At 39.0% G+C, this 16,873-nt stretch overlaps 1 protein-coding gene across 8 annotated transcripts in view; it reads right to left on the bottom strand.

Annotated features, from left to right (window-relative positions):
• The window catches only part of Ptprz1 (protein tyrosine phosphatase, receptor type Z, polypeptide 1), a 177,602-nt gene that overhangs the window by 15,416 nt on the left and 145,313 nt on the right, over positions 1-16,873 (bottom strand). For 2 of the 8 annotated variants that reach the window (XM_006505015.4, XM_006505012.2), the window contains exons 15-23: positions 15,217-15,302; positions 12,767-12,787; positions 12,460-12,556; positions 9,586-9,668; positions 8,147-8,281; positions 6,777-6,911; positions 3,995-4,176; positions 2,321-2,456; positions 470-616 (exon numbers count right to left, since the gene is read on the bottom strand). In XM_006505015.4, the coding sequence (XP_006505078.1) occupies positions 470-616; positions 2,321-2,456; positions 3,995-4,176; positions 6,777-6,911; positions 8,147-8,281; positions 9,586-9,668; positions 12,460-12,556; positions 12,767-12,787; positions 15,217-15,302 (1,022 nt within the window). The remainder of the gene's footprint in view (positions 1-469; positions 617-2,320; positions 2,457-3,994; positions 4,177-6,776; positions 6,912-8,146; positions 8,282-9,585; positions 9,669-12,459; positions 12,557-12,766; positions 12,788-15,216; positions 15,303-16,873) is intronic. The other 6 variants (NM_001081306.1, NM_001311064.1, XM_006505013.2 and 3 more) reach the window with 3 other exon arrangements.

The raw sequence follows: 16,873 nt of genomic DNA, 5'->3' as shown, positions 1-16,873 counted from the left end.
TAGGGTTGAGGAAGCTATTGTAAGTAGGTGGCCTACTTTAGTCCGAGGGTTTCAAGTGAGACACAGGCTGTTTCAAAGAGTAGCAGGAACAGCCTGAGCCACTACACTTGTGCTGAAGTGGTCTGGTTTTTTCAAAGCCAAAAGAGCACTTATCCAGTTTGCATTGTGAGTTCTGTCTGTTCATTCCGTTATTCTCCATGTCCTTCTTTCCTGGGCTGTGTCTGCATTTGTCAAAGTTAGTCTAGGATTTCTGACAACTTTTCCTCTTTTTACTCAGAATTAAGCATCTCTTTAAAATCTACCGTGTGGTGCTGTAACCTATTGTAAGGAACAAGGGTGGTTCAAACACAAAGCCATTATTCTGGCAGCACTCCCAGCTCCTACTTGGCCTTGTCGAGTCAAATGAGAAGCTACAGTGACGTTCAGTTCTGTGGTGACATCCGAGAGGCATTTGAGCAAGCAAACTCACCTGGAATTGTTTCTCTAGTTTTGTCTTGCCTGTTGGTCCGGGTATGAGGAGTGTATTAACATAGGAGTGAATGTGGCTGTCAGGTACCTCCGTTTCCTTGCTGAGTATGGCCTCGACCAGTGTATCGTGAATGAAGACATACTGCTCCTGAGAAAACAATCATGAGAGAAGCACCGCTTTACATTTTCTCACAGACATCTCGGTACAAATGGAGAAACTTTTGTTTGGGCAGAAAGCTAGAGTTCAACAAAATAGCTGTGAATTGTGCTAATGAGGCCTGGTAGGAAGGTGGACAGGAGAGGAGGTGGCCCATGCAGAAACACCCTCTTCTTATTCCTCCTTTGTTTGTCTCTCACGGTCTTGGTGGATTGGAAGTAGGACAGAAGGCTTGGAAGGGCAAAGCCAAATCCTCTGCCACCCTTACATCTTTAGCTCACTTTCCTATGAGGAGCACTCCCTAGAATACAGGGCTTCTGGTGGACTTGCTCTAATGGCTATTCTCCTAGTAGTCTGTCACATGGGGGCAGAGTAGTTTCCTGGTTAGGTACATCGTCATCACAATACTAACGGGACATTGCTGGGAAGAGAATAATCTCAATCAAGGAATTGCGTCCCTCAGATTTGCCTCTGTGAGAGCGTGTGTGTGTGTTGGGGGGGGGGCATTTTCTTGATTGTGAATGGATGTGGGAGGGTCCACCCCATCCCATTGTGGGTGAAACAGTCACTGGGTAGGTGGGTCTTGGCTGTATAAGAAAGGTAACTGAGGAAACCATGGGATGAGAAAGCCAGCATTCGTCCAGAGTCTCTGCTTCAGTTTCTGTCCTGTCTTTCCTGCATGGGGGTTGTAATCTGTAAACTAAAATAAAACCTTTCCTCCCAAAACTGGATTCCACTAGTGTCTTGTCACAGCAACAGAGAGCAAACTGGAACAGTTGGGTTCAGGCTTGTCTAGTTTGTACCTAATGATTCTCTTATATTTCACTAATGGGACTTTTCTCTGTTCTGTCAGACAGAAAGTTATTTCAATGATGGAAAGTGATTTTGGTTTGTTTTTGTTTCAGACTAGTCACATATTTCTGGTTATTCTTCGGGTCACATCATAGCTGTTAATCTATGATCACTTTTATTAGAAAGCAGGAGAGAATATGACAGATTTGTAAACTCTGTCCTGCCTTGTATACGATCATGTATTTTAAATAGAAGAAACTGAATCCATTAACCACCCATGTTGGTCAGCTTTAGGTGTTTGCTAGCACGTTGAATGTTCTACTGATTCTGGCTCTTTACCATAATTGATGTCATATGGAAGATCGTCCTCATTTTCGTACCTACATGGGCAGAATTTTGCTGGCCTAATTGTGATTTATTTGCAATTTAATGTTATAGGTTGCCTTGCATTCTCCTAAAAGATAAGTTGTGGCTCAACATAGGAATATCTCTAAATATGGTCTTATAAATAGGGGCACTACAGACATGATACATTTTTTTTTTCCAATTCAACTGTCAGAGAGCAGTGGCTGGCATTCATATTAGTAGAGGGAAATTTAGACACAGAAGGAAGATAGCCGTAAGAAGACAGAGGGAGAGATTAGACTAATGTTCCCAGGATTAAGGATATATGTAGCCATGAGAATCCAAAGCAAGGCAAGAAAGCATTCACCTCTTCAAGCTTCTCAAGGGCCACTTCACTGATGGACTTCAGACCTCAGACCATAGCAAATGCGTTTCTGTCATTTTCCCCCTTCTTATAAGTAGTCCATCTTTATGGCTACCCTCAGAGAATAACATACCTAGATTTCAGTGACACTCCCACACGTTAGATGAATAAAGATATATTTAAAAAAACAATACCTCTGTTTGCACCAAATAATTCCTTTGAGAACGAATGTGCTTTAAGAAGCCAAATATGTTGACGGTTCCTTCATGTTGAATCTGCTGCAGCATACTGTCTAGCACAATGTATGTCCCCGTTCTCCCCACGCCAGCACTGAACAGACAAACAGAAAGGACTACGTCAATGTCAAGCACAGAAGGAGTGTAAAAGGAGGTCATTATTTAGTTGTCATGTTGATAAAAGCAGCTTCCTTCCCCAAGCCAGTAAGTCATGCACAAACTTAGCAATCTAAAACTATAAAAGGTGTGGCAGTGCAGCGTAGTGCTTAAACAAAGTTTGCTTTGGGGTTTGTTTCTGCTGCGAGTCAAACAGCAGGGCAACCCGACTACTTCCATGGGGTGCTTTAAAAGTAGTTCCTACGGTTATTGGTGATTGTCGACTCTACGGTGACAGTAAATAAAGTAGACATTTAGTCTGAGAAAAGTGGAAGCGTCAGCTTCAGCAAATTCTGAAAGGCAAAGGTCTCGGGTCTGTTCCAGGTAGGCATGTTTGCAAAGGTTTTGACTCTAATGAGAGAAAAGAATCTGATGGGACTTTCAGCTGAAAGTTTCGTTTCAGTTAGTCCACAAGGACTAAAGCACAAGCCCTGTCCCACTATCACCCTCCTTCTTCAAAGCCTCAGTCTGAGCTCAGGCGGAGCTTCTCAAGTGTCCCCGAAAATACTATAAAGAGAATTAGCACCGCTGTGCACAATAGTCAGGTTCTTGTCCCTTCTCTAGGAGACAATCCCTGACTTTCAGAAGCTTGTTTTCCACATTGGTTTTCCTCGGTTTGTCAAGAAGCTACCAGATAAAAACTAAACTCTGCAGATCAACCTGTCCAACTTTATCCGAGAAAAAGCCCAACTAGGTGATTAGAATGTGGTCGAGGAGCTAGCTGTGTGTCCAAGGCAGACAGCCACTTCTGCAAAAACACAGGCACTGCCTCAGCACAGCACTGAGTAGAGAAATGAAAGCTATCTTTGTAGTCAGGACGATGGCCACACTTGGTCAGTAGTAACTTCTATCACTTTAACTACAAACCACAAGAGTGGCATAGCTCTTACAAACTGCCCCCACCTCTCTTAATGGTGTCATTTCTATTTATCAGCATCCTCTTGAAAGTTCTAGTTCCTGGGCAGCAGTGGATTGCTTAATAGAATCAACGTGACTTTCAAGAAGTTGGAAAAACAAGGCAGGGATTTAAGGGTCAAATTATTTTTAAAAAGTCAGGTTATCTTGCTAAATTTCTCCAAGTCTGAGTGCCTTGCCTTCAGTATAAACTTGGCATGATGACTGTATAACAGATTAAGTCAGACCAGGAACGATATTTTTAAGCACTGAAAGTCTTATCCTATGGTGTTGTGTGCTGCAAATAGATGTTTAAGAACAAAGCAGTGCTATGTCTGTCTCACCGTTAATAAGTTCAAATCCAATTCAACAATTCAATACCTGCCTCTCTGAAGCCTTTAGCCTTCCAATAGCGAATCTACTAAACACACTCTTACTGATCAATCCTTATGTGGATGGGGATATAATTTCACTTCTCCTGTTGCATGAAGTCGTTTCTAGTTTGGTACAAATTGTTCCTTGAATCCTCATGTGTCAGCCTAAGAAGTTCTGTAGGTTTCGGAGAACAGCTCTGAGACTCACCTGCAGTGGACAACAACTGGCCCGACTGCATGGCGCTTGGCCTGGGCAGCCTTTCTCACAAAGGCCAGCACGGGCAGGGAGTACTCGGGAACACCCATGTCAGGCCACTGGGTGTAATGATACTGTGTGACTAGGCGCCCACTGGATCTTCCTTTCTGAGAGCCCTGGAAGAGTTCAGACAGCTGATAGCAGCAAATAAGAATTATGCATATTTATGTTGTCCAGCATATATACATATATTGAAGCATGGATACATTGTGACATGACTAAATTAAGCTAATTATCATACATTTTACCTTACATACTTGGGTTTTATTTTGGTAAGAATATATGTTCATACACACGTACATTTATGTTATTTATGACAGTGAACTTTATATGACCATTTAGCAAGGCAGTTGTCATCAGTTTTGTGGAAGTCTTTGATTTTATTGTGGTTTCTGATTTTATTAGATGTGGTTAAAATTTAAATTTGTGGATTGGGTAAAACAGCTATGTGATTCCTTGATGTGAGATTAACCCAATAAGCTGAGTCTTTGAAAGCCAAGTGTTGAGGTTTCCTGAAGAAGAGTTGCTTTTCAAAACTGTAGCACAGAAACCCACCTGGAAAGTTAACTAAAGTCTTGATGATTTGGACTCTCACTCGGACAACCCTTACTTGAATTTCTACTCACATCCACAGACTTCATACTTGGTCATTTCCAAAATTACATGAGTCAATCTAAACCCAAAATTCCATCTTATGAACCATACTCACCCATTGATGTCCATCTACTCACTCATCCACTTCTATCGATTCAGCCATCACTACCACCACCACCACCACCACCACCATGGTCATTACCACCACCACTACCACCACCACCATCATCATCTCTCTGTATTTATGTGTGTATGTATGTATGTATGTATGTATGTATGTATGTGTCTATCTATCTATCTATCTATCTATCTATCTATCTATCTATCAATCAATCAATCAATTATTTAACCACTCATTCACCTTTATCAATATCTATCTATCTATCTATCTATCTATCTATCTATCTATCTATCTATCTATCCATCTATCCATCCATCCATCCATCCATCCATCCATCCATCCATCCATTATTCATAGTTGTCCTATTTCTTGTGAAAATCTCAAGGGACACATTGTTTCTCTGGGTATATTTGCCTCACTGATTTTAATTCCTACCTGTTTTAGGTGGGTAGTGGGATTATGTCAGGGCTATACTGTGGAAGTGTCTCTATGGGTCAGGAATTATTTTTCATCTACCAGCCTACTATACCATGACTTTTTGGTTCTAAAGGTATAGGTGATGCTCAGCCATGAGGAAGAAATCACTGGGATGATTTAAGATTTCATTTTGTTAAGAGCTTTCTGTACCTTCAACTATCCAGATTTAACTCTAAATTTGCTTTTTCCACCATGATGGTTTAATCTTGGTTGTCAATTTGACACAACTAGGAAGAGAGAACCCCACCTGAGGAATTGCCTTTTCTTGACTGGCCCGTGAACATGTCTCTGGGGGCATTTCTAACTGATAATTGATGTAGGAGGTCCAGTCTACTGTAGGCATCCATGGGTAGGTGGCCCTAGGCTGTAGAAGAAATCTGGCTGAGCAAGCAAAGGGGGAGTAAGCAGGCAAGTAGTATTCCTCTGTGATCTCTGCTTCAGTTCCTGCTCTGGTGTCCCTTGATAACAAGGAGTCAGAAAACTATCCCCTTTCCTCCAAGCTGATTTTGGTCAAAATTTTATCACAGTAACAAAAAGCCAGCAAGGAAAATCACACATATATTTAAGTAAAGATTGAAATTATCAAATGATGATCACCAGATGACAATCTATCATTCATTTTACTTTTGAAATTATTCAATTGGGCAGATAGGAACTACGATGTATATATAGTATAAACATCTTTTAGCTTTGGAAACCTTGTGGGTTATTAATTAAGCTGATTAACATATGCATTATCTCACACATTGTTCAGTGAGAACACTTAAATCTACCCTAAGAATATTTTCAGTCTGTAATACATCCTTTTAAATTTTAACCACCATATTATACAATAGCTCTCTCTACTGATCTCTTATTGCACCCTTTGGTCAACACCACTATGGTTCTCTTTTCTCACTTTGGTAGCTACCATTCTACTCTCTATTTCAAGGAGTCTAACTTCCTGGAATCCACATATAAATAACATCACGCCACATTTTCCTTTCTACTTCTGGCTTATATCACTTAACGTATTGTTTTCAAGGATCATCCAAATTGTCCAAAATGACAGATATTATTAATTATGGCCAAATAATATTTCATTGTGAAATTATACTCCATGCTTTATCAGTTCACTATTGGTGGTATATTCCCATTAGTTATAACTTAGTGAATAATTTTTATGTTAACTTGACACAGTTAGAGTCATTTTGGAAGAGGGAACATAACTTGAGTAAATACTTGACCAGATTGGTTTATGGGTAAGGACTCTGGTATATCCCTTAATGATGATTGATGGAGGACCCAGCTGATAGTGGGCAGTACCAGCACTGAGCTGGTGGTCCAGGGTGTATAAGAAAGCAGTCTGAGGAAGCCATGGAACAAGCGCACATGCAGCTTTTCTCCACGGCCTCTGCATTAGGCTCCTGCCTTGAGTTTCTGCTGTTTTTCTTCAACAGTAAACTGTTGCCCAGAGTTGTAAATGGAAATAAACCCTTTCTTCAGCAAGCTGCTTCTGGTTCTGGTGTTTTATCACAGCAGGAGAAACCGTAAAATACTTACCTTCTTTAACTTTGTGTTTCTTAGGGTGAAATTCCTCACAGTATAATAAGCAAGCACCTGAACACTCTTTTGGTTGACTAGGAAGCTCCCATATTCTTCACTACCATCAGTAGGCCAGTACTGGTCACATTTTCTCTGTAAAAGAAAAAATAAGTATGTCATTTTCATGTTTCCAGCATCCAATGTGCATGTCACTCTTGAAATAAGTAAAGGTTTGGGACAGTGACATGAACGGACTATTATTATTGTATATTATATTCTGTGTATGAGTATTTTTCATATATATATCTATGCATCTCTTGTGTATCTGGTACTCACAGAAGCCAGAAAATGGCACTGGATTCCTCAGGTTGTGAGCTGCCATGTAGATTCTGGAACTGAAACCTGGGTCCTCTGTAAGAGCAGCCAGCACTTATAACAGCTGAAACATTTCCCTAGCTCCATCCTAAACTTTTTAACTAGTGTCTCTTTTTTTCTAGGTGATGATAGATTAGTTGTAGATGACAGAGATCGAAGTTTCTGAAAAAAAAAAAACCCTGATTTCCTGATTTCTTCCCTTCAAACAAGGAAAGTGAAGCAAGGAGCGGTGCGTTCGAATCTAGGTTCCATGCATTGAAACATACTTTGCTCTTCATTGTTGTTCACTGAAATTCAGTTCACTCTGTCTTACACTATGAAGAATGCATTGAGGAAGCAGACAGCTTGATTCCTAATGATGGAGCATTTCGACTGATAATGTCAACAGTTTCCTTTGAGTTGTCATGATGCATACTAGGATGAATGGGGGTAGAGAGCTGGCTCAGTGGTTAAGAGCAATTGTTGCTGTTTCATAGTTTCAAATTCCTAGCAACCACATAGCAACTCACAAACTGTAACTCCAGTGTCTGGGAATCCAGTGCTCTCTTCTGAATTCCACAGAAGATGCATCTGGTGCACACCTGTACTTGCAGGCAGAACAACCATACATATAACATAAGGTACAAATAATTAGAAAGAATGCTGATTGCCTTTCCTCACTCATTCTGCTTTCTAATATTGATTGTATTAGAAATTAGAAGTGGCAGAGAGGCAGAGAGGCAGAGAGGCAGAGAGGCAGAGAGGCAGAGAGGCAGAGAGGCAGAGAGGCAGAGAGGCAGAGAGGCAGAGAGGCAGAGAGGCAGAGAGGCAGAGAGGCAGAGAGGCAGAGAGGCAGAGAGGCAGAGGCAGAGGCAGAGGCAGTGTGATTAGAAAATCAAAATCAACATTGTAGAGAGTTTACAGTAAGTCTAGGTTACACGAGACCCTGCCTCAGAAAATGAAACAAAATAAAGTGAACTAATTAAAAACACTCCTAGATGATAGCAGAGGTGTCCTGACTGCTGACTACGTACTCTTCCTTTCTCCACGAGGTTTGTGATCATGACGATGACTTCCACATTATGCTCCCAGATCATTCTCCAGAAGTCTTCAGCTGTGGACTTCAGTGGACCCTGGGCAGCAATGTAAGCCTTTGGTCTGTTGTAACCCTGAAGAAACAAGTCACAAGTGTGTCTTGGTACCTGAATCACATGCTCATTTAAAAAAATAAAAAAATAAATAAAATAAATAAAATACTTTAAAAAGAAAAAAAACTGGAATCTAACGTCAGCACCCTCTTTTCAGTATCAAAAACTTGCCCAAAGAACTTGCAAAGCAGTAGAACGATAGCACTAGTAAAGACAGCAATTTGCCTTCGACTTTAACTTTTGTATAAAATACTGAGTTATCTTTGAGATGACCACAGGCTTGCATCTTACTCCAGATGCATTTGGTCCAAAAGTATTTACTGTACTTCAAGTCTTGTCCTTAATTGTGTTATTTCAAAATGTTTTTCAGTCAATGAAGCTCGGTTGTGTAGAGTTAAGAAGGTGCTAGAATTATGGGCTCTTTCCTTTCCTTGGGGTCACTGAGCCTGGATAACCATTACCAGCTGTCTCTTAAGGAGCAAACAGTGCTGGGCTGACACTTTGCAAACACTGTTCTAACCCATCATCTCTACAAAACGGAAGCATCATTCCCCACCTGGTGCTGAGGTAAAAGAAGCTCAGAGGAGTTAAAGGACTATCTAATGTTATCGCTAGCCAATGGCAGAGCTGGAATTCTAAGTATTTATACACCCTTAGTCTACATTCTTTTGGCACACAAATGGCTCCCTCTGGAAGCAGGAAGTGGAGGCTCTCATAATGAACATTCTATTGGTGGGAATTCACTTCTCTGACCTCAGTGTCAAGGGTAGAATTAACTCAAAGGCAGACTGTTAGACCAAGAGCCAGGGAAATGACAGAGTTCTGCTGACAGTCAGTCAACCACATTGGGGAAATTAAATTATACATATTCTACAGTTCTAAAGAGTGCAATAAAGCTGGTGTCATTAAGTTGTCTAAAACAATAGAGCCTCAATACTGGCTTTATAATATCATTTGCATTTTTAGTACTAATATGGGAAATTTTCAGTTTAGATTTATTTATCATCTGTGGTATATATAACACTGCCAGGAAAATTTGAATTAAGACTGGGCCGATACCCTCTCATCTGTAGAAGTATCAGTCTATGAGAATATTCGTATTCTATCCAGAACATACAATTTAACCTGAATTCCCCCTCTCTCTCTTATAAAATAACATAAGAACAGTATTTAATCCAAAATCCTGTAGTCACAGGATCTCCTATGGTTTATTCATTGTTTGCATTTTCATTATATGTCAGATAGCATTTATTATACAATGGTATATATACATCCTTGTAGCATAACCCATTCAGGGTTTACACACTTCCCATAAAAATGCTTACATCAACATAATTGGCATTGATGTAATCAGTCAGTTTTCCATCTTTTTCAGCAAGTTGTGTGAGCTTAACCCTGCTATGATCATCTGGAACAAAAAGAGAATATATTTCACTAGAGTAGAGATTACTGTTCATAATGAAGTTTTTCTACATTTGTATCATAATTTTACCATAAAATTAAACTCAACAAAAAATAACCTACTTTATTGGGATATATTGATTTGACAAACATAACAAAGACAGATGGGCAATGATCTCCAAGTTAAGAAAGTTTTGAATGCAGTGAGACTAAGCTATTCAGGAAGTAATGTACAAGTCACAAGCGAGAGAAGCACCGTACCACGATGAATGGAGACAGAAACTAAATTGGTATAATAGGGCAATAAGCAAAGTCAGATAGATTTTTGAAATGGCAAAGTTAGATAGATTTTTGAAATTGGTATAATAAGGCAATAACCAAAGTTAGATGGATTTTTGAAATGGCACAGGGACTGGGAACAGTGGAGTTCTAGATGAGACAAGTGTGGTGGGAGCATCACAAAGCTGAGGAAGGACGCGGCAGACATCCTCTGATCATCAAGTTGGAAGAGGAAGCAGTGAAAGAAGCAGAAGGAGCCTTGTGGGTATCTGTGAAGGGTCACAAACAAGGATAAGGACGTAGATGCTGACCAAAGGATAGCAGGTCCATTCATCCATCCAACAGTAGCAGGCTACAGGAGTACAGTCAGGGTCTGGATGTCTTTCTTCATTTCTAAAATACTTAATACCTATTTTTCCAGGTTGTTTTCGGCAGGAAATAAAAAAGTAGTATTTACAGTGCTAAGGAAACCTCTGTCCCTTATTGTAACCAGGACAAATGTCTCAGGAGAAGAAACAAATCTACAGTCTATAGAGGAGTCATCTGCTAAATAGTAAATGCTGGTGTGAATCACATGGCAAGGAAGGCAGCATCAATGCAAACTGCTGAAGAGAACATGATGATTAAAGGGAGGAAGATGCATCTCTGTATGCTCCTACAGCTGGACTGGAACCAGAATTTAAGCCACCTTCTGGTAATGCATTTGTTAAGAAGCCACTCAATGATCACAGGAGAAAGGACATAAGATTTTACCTTTCTTTTTCCTCTCAGAGGGAGGAATGATCAGGAAACCAGATTTCAAGATGTGGAGGGCATAATCGGCAGGCTGCCAAAAACAAACATATACACCAACCTAGCCACAAAGCCTTTGACCTACAATGTTGTCCTGCTTGCAAATTATATTAGGGCAATGGTGGCACAAGGCTTGTGGGAGTAACCAACCAATGTCTGATTTGACCTAAGGTGCACTCCATGAAATGGAACCCATACTGATCACTGCTGAGATGACCAAGAACCAGATGCTAGAGAGCTCAGAGACCTAGAGCAAAACCAAATTCTATTGATCTTTAAAAAAAAGTAGGAATAAAATGGCTCCTAATGACACTCTGCTATATTCATAGATTAGTGCCCAATTCAGGCAGCATTAGAGAAGCCTCCTCCTGCAGCAGGCAGGGACAAATACAGAGTCTCCCATAGCCCACACATCACACACACACACACACACACACACACACACACACACACACACGCACACACACACACACACACACACACACACACACACACAGAGAGAGAGAGAGAGAGAGAGAGAGAGAGAGACTTTGGAACACTCAGCTTTAAATGAGATGTCCCCATCAAATCCCTCCCCTCAGAGCTTAGGAAACCCCAGAAAAGAGAAGACAGAATAAATCGTCTAAATCAACTGAGCAAAACTCATGGACTCACAAAGACTGACACAGCCTTGGTGTGTATATATATATATATAATCGCTTCCAGTTTAGTGTTTCTAATGAGTCTCCTGAGTGTGGGAGTGAGTGGGTCTCTGATTCTTGTGGCTTCTTTTGGGCTCTTTCCATTCTGTTGTTTCATCTTGTCTGAATTTGATGTGATAGTTTCTGCTTTATCTTATTCTATTCTATTCTATTCTATTCTATTCTATTCTATTCTATTCTATTCTATTCTATTCTATCCTATTCTGTTCTGTTCTGATGTTATTTCTTAGAATCCTGATCCTCCCTAATGAAAAACAGAACGTGGATGTGGATGTGAGGGGAGATGGTGGAAGTGCAAGTGCTGTAACCAGAGTGAAGAAAGACTGCGATAGAAGGAAGATAGACAACAGACTACATGATGGATGGATGCTCCAGTGCTGCTCGAGGATAAGGAAGAATGTAACTAAGAAAATGTGTGTGTGTGTGTGTGTGTGTGTGTGTGTGTGTGTGTGTGTGTGTGTGTGTGAGAGAGAGAGAGAGAGAGACAGACAGACAGACAGACAGACAGACGGACGGACGGACGGACAGACAGACAGACAGACAGACAGACAGAGAGACAGAGAGAGAGAGACGGGGGATGAAAAGAGCCTCTTCACCAGATTCAGTCTAAAATCTCCAAAAGAAGAATTCCAAGAAAGGCTGGAAGCAAGCCCAGGTAGGAGCAGAAAGAAGAAGCCCAGAGAATCTTAGCTGGTCAATAAATTCACTAAGAGGTAGCGGATCCTCAGTAGAAGTTGGACTGTGAACTATAAACAATGCCTGAAACCACAGTTAGAGAAATACAGACTATGAGGCCCGAGGAAAGGGCTGAAGATCCTTCTGTATAAAAGAAATCAATGCCACTGATGATAGCATGTGCAGAAGTGACCCTACTGCAATGCTGGTGTTAGCAGGCAGAAGAGTCTCTCCCTGATCACACAGGCCTTGAGACAACCCCACTGAATCCATTGGCAGACAGCGCAAGGACACCGGTTGATAGGACAGCAACAATGAGGCTGCCGTCCTCGGAGTTAAGAACGTACTTACAGGCTACGATATTGACGTATCTGTTCTTGTGCTTGTTGTCTGGGTGATTGGAGCTGTCTGCTGTGATGCCTAAGTCAGCAGTACAGCTCTGCACTTCCTGGAAAAAAAGGGCAGGCATTGCCTTTTAACACAAATTCTTTCAAAATAAGTGCCTTTAAATATAAGGAAGACAAAACTAATCAAATGGTCTAGCAAAAAAAAATGTATGTATGTATGTATATATATATATATATATATATATATAAACACATTTACATGTTACAACTACTTCTTGGCTAAAAGGAAATGCAGTGAAATAATGCCTTACCTGGTAAAACTCTTTCAGTGTCTAATGAGGAAATGAATGCCAAAAAAGTAAAGAAATCACATTCCACAGCACACGACAAATGAGAAAAGAAAGTGTTCATATTAGGTTTACAATGGAAAACTATGATCATGCAATAAATACATTTGTCACATACTAACACAACAGAATGTTTCAAACAGTTGCACACAAATCAAAATGCCACATAATTTGGAACTTTAATTATGTAAATGAATAAAACCAGCATGTTTAAATGGGGATGAGGATGTAGTATGATGAATATTTAAAATGCTAATAAGAACCACATATCCCATGACCCATTCTGTCATAGTAATTGGATTGGCTTACGCACAAAGGTAGTTTGAAATGACCTCAATAGCACTATTTGAAACTCCGAATTAGTGATACATTTTTTGAGTTATTTTGTGGAATAAATAGCTTCCTGTTAGGTGGTTTATAACAGATTTAGGGTTTTCAAAACATTACCTACTCCTAAAAGAGTCTTAATCTGTGATTAAAGGACACCATCATTTTGAAATAAAACTTACAAAGCATTACTTTGTATAGATTTAACTAATAGGATCATTAAAAAAAAACTTTAATGAGCATTGCAAAACAGTTTGGCTAACTTTCTATTAAAATGGATTAAGGGCTTGTCCAGAAGTGTTTCCTGTCTAAATAATCAGTTTATGATTCGTTAATATTTAGAACCAAGATAATAAAACCAAAGCCTTGTAATTTCAGACAACATAAACCCCAATTATGAAACTAACCTCCAGCAAGTGCTGCAGCGCCTCCCTATCAGAGCTCTGAAGGCCTCTTTGGCCACAAGATATTCTGAATGACTAAAAACAGTCGAGTATATGAACCACTTAAAAGGTGTAGCATTATTAGTTATTAAGGTAATTATTCAGTTAATGAGAAGTATTCTTAAATCAGACTTAGTTAAAGAACAATGGAATTAAGAGAAATTTATGAGTAGAAATGTGGTTATTAGATTAATTTAATCCTATGTATCAACTGTTTAATAATTTTAGGATTTGCTTGATAGGTGTGAATTAGTTCTTGAGACAATTCTAACTATAAATATTTCTTTTTTGCTTAGGATTTGCTTTTGTGCATGTGGAATATTACAGCCGCCTTTTGCCCATTTCCCCCTGTTGGATTATAGCTCTGTTTGATGGTACCCAACCGGAGTTTTGTTAACAGCACAGTTAACTCTTTAGCAATACTGTACTCTCAGGAACCTCCAGCTAATACTACTAAGAGAGAAAATGTGATGCTTTAAATAGGAGACTCCTTATGCCATAGCCCATTTCACTTCTATTCTTCTGAAAGCTTTCTAATCTGTGGCTGGTTCCTTCCGCACCTATCTCGTGATTATTAACAGGACTCCTAAGGAAGTTGTTGTGTGGAAGAAGTGGTTGGGAACACAGAATGTAGATCAAGGGCCAACAAATCCTGAGATCAGGGCCAGATCTCCAAAACCTTTAAAGAGAGAGAGAGAGTGCTAGGGAATGTTGAGGAGATGGGGAGTGAAGAAGAGATTAGAAGGTAATGTGTAGTGTGGTGCCTCCTATTTGGGGTGACTGGGTGACTTGGAAAGAGAGGCTGACCACTCCTTACTGATGTTAAGGTTCCTGGAGAGGATATGAGATCCCAGTTTTGCTATTTATCAGTTGTTACTTCATTTCTATGAAGTTTAATTGTATTAGCTATTTTTCTATGATCCCATATAACAAATCCTGGAGTTGAATAAATCTTGACTATGAAGCCCCATGGCCAGTCACTTGTATAACTCTTCTTGTGTGTATGTGGTCTTTATTATTTAACCTGGCACATGTGACTCCTTATTTTGAGAAGCATGCTTAAATGACAGGTCAGTGGGCACAACACATTTGCAGTACATTTTTCCACCTCTTCTAAGAACATTTAACAGTGTCATTAGAAAATATTTTATTGGCTATAGAGTTCAAATGAGTTTAGAAATGTCTGTCTTCTTGGAAACTGCATGTGATTTTACCTTGTGTAATTAAAGTTTCTAAATGCTTCTCTGAGTTTCTGTTGGTGTAGGCTTCATATATCTTTTTGCTGAGAATCATCAGGTTTAGTAGTTTAGTATACTTTATGTAACTTAGGAAAGAAATCACTATGACTTATTTAGGTTTTAAGAAAAGAATGTTACCAATATGTAACCTACTGTGAGAGGATTTACATTTGTGTTGCTTTCTTTTACTAGTGCATGCTCACGTTTAAAGCAGAAAGCCAAGCCTCTAAGATATATCGTAGCTATAACACATCCCCTGAGCACATATGTAATTATGAAATGGATATCATATTTTCCCTAGAAACAAAAGTGGTTTCAATGTCTTTACATCATGAAATAGCTTCATGCTGAATCGTTGACATTTATTACTTTTGATATTATTAGAACAGACATATTTAAATCATACCTCAAATTCTTCAGTGAACCCATTACTTGCATGTAAATCTGCAACGTGCTTTGGAAAATGCTTTATTGGAATTGCTCCAATATCATCTAAGTGAATAAAATAAACACATTAGAAAGGGTAACAGTGGAAATTACTGTCTCTTCCACTGTAAGGTATTGTATAAAATAAATTTAAAAATCAACCATGATAACCCAACTAAACTGCAATTAACAACTTTATATATATTTATTGTAGAATTGATTTGATTATACATTTTTCCTTATATACTCTAAAGAGAAACTAATTTCTTTTTGAGTTTAGTTTATAAATAACCCTAAAGCCATACTTCTTAACAATGCGGTCATCTTGTTTTGGACAATTTTGTTTAATATGAGTAAAGATTGTATATAAATTCTTGCAAAAAAGATATGTAGAAATTATATATTAATTTACTTATTTAATATATGTTTATTTATTTGTATTTATGGTCTTGTATATAAAAGCTGGCCTTAAACTTGTCATACTTCACTAGCTAGATTTAAATTTGCCATCCTGCTTCAGTCTCCCAAGTGTGGATTTGAGGAATTGTCTCATAATCTCCAGCTATACTTTAATCTATTATAGTGCAATTACAATTATATAAAGTTTTTATCTTGCTTTTATGATAATATATGCATATGTGTATACTTGAAAATATTTCTTTCTTCTCTCTACATGTAAGAGAAAGCATTTATATGAGGGGTATTCATTAATAATAATGTATGTGATAATTTAAGAAAAACTTTGGAGCTTTTCATCTGTAAAGACTCAAGACTTTTAACTTGAAAACCTACTGTGTAAATGAAGCCATGAATCCGTTAACTTATTTATAAGGGGGCAAATTATTTTAAGCAGCTAACCCTGTACTTTCCTTTTTTTCTAGGAACGATTTTCTGAGATTAAACATAGTAGCTCACAGTCTATGGTTTTACCAGTGGTTTTTCTAATAAGGAAATGTCAAACACATTTCACATTTCACTAGAAACAGTTATTTACATTAACAGATGTTCAGCATTTCGGCCTTCTAAAAATTTTAAGCTTCAGTTACTAAGAATTTGTTGATTGAAAAAAAAAATTAGTCTCCATCTGCTCTTCCTCCTAGGTGGGTAGAGCTGAATCCTAACGTTGAATTAGCCAGTGACGCTTGGGAAGCTCCTCGGTGTAATTTCACCTTCACACCTATAGAAAGATTGTGCTTGAAAGTAGCATTTATAATTAGGTAAGAAAACAAAAATGATTTGTCATGCCCAAATCATTAGTTCCTATGAATGTCCTTCAGACCCACAGGTCCCCCATGCTCATGCCCAGACAACCCAGCACTGCAGACACACCAAGTATTCTGGTAAGTTCTTTGATAATTGGTCTGCAAGTGAGACTGGGATATCTCTTCATTTATTAGTTTTACACAAAGAGAAAACACTTTCATGATCAAGGGTGACTTTTCCAGACCTGAGTGAGTGAGAGGACCCGTCTTTGGTTACCGCTCTTTTGACATCCAAAACAAGTCTTCGACAAGGCCTTAATTTAATTACTGTATTTTATTGTTAGTAACACATCATGGTGCACTCTGGCTAATATTAGAGCTAATCTGAAAGCCCATGAGAGTGAGGTATGTAAAGCAGATGTTTGGAAGTGAAGA

Source organism: Mus musculus, chromosome 6, assembly GCF_000001635.26.
Source record: "Mus musculus strain C57BL/6J chromosome 6, GRCm38.p6 C57BL/6J".
NCBI classification, from domain to species: Eukaryota; Metazoa; Chordata; class Mammalia; order Rodentia; family Muridae; genus Mus; species Mus musculus.
Note: the sequence above shows the minus strand (reverse complement) of the source record. Positions and strands in the feature narration are given on the sequence as shown.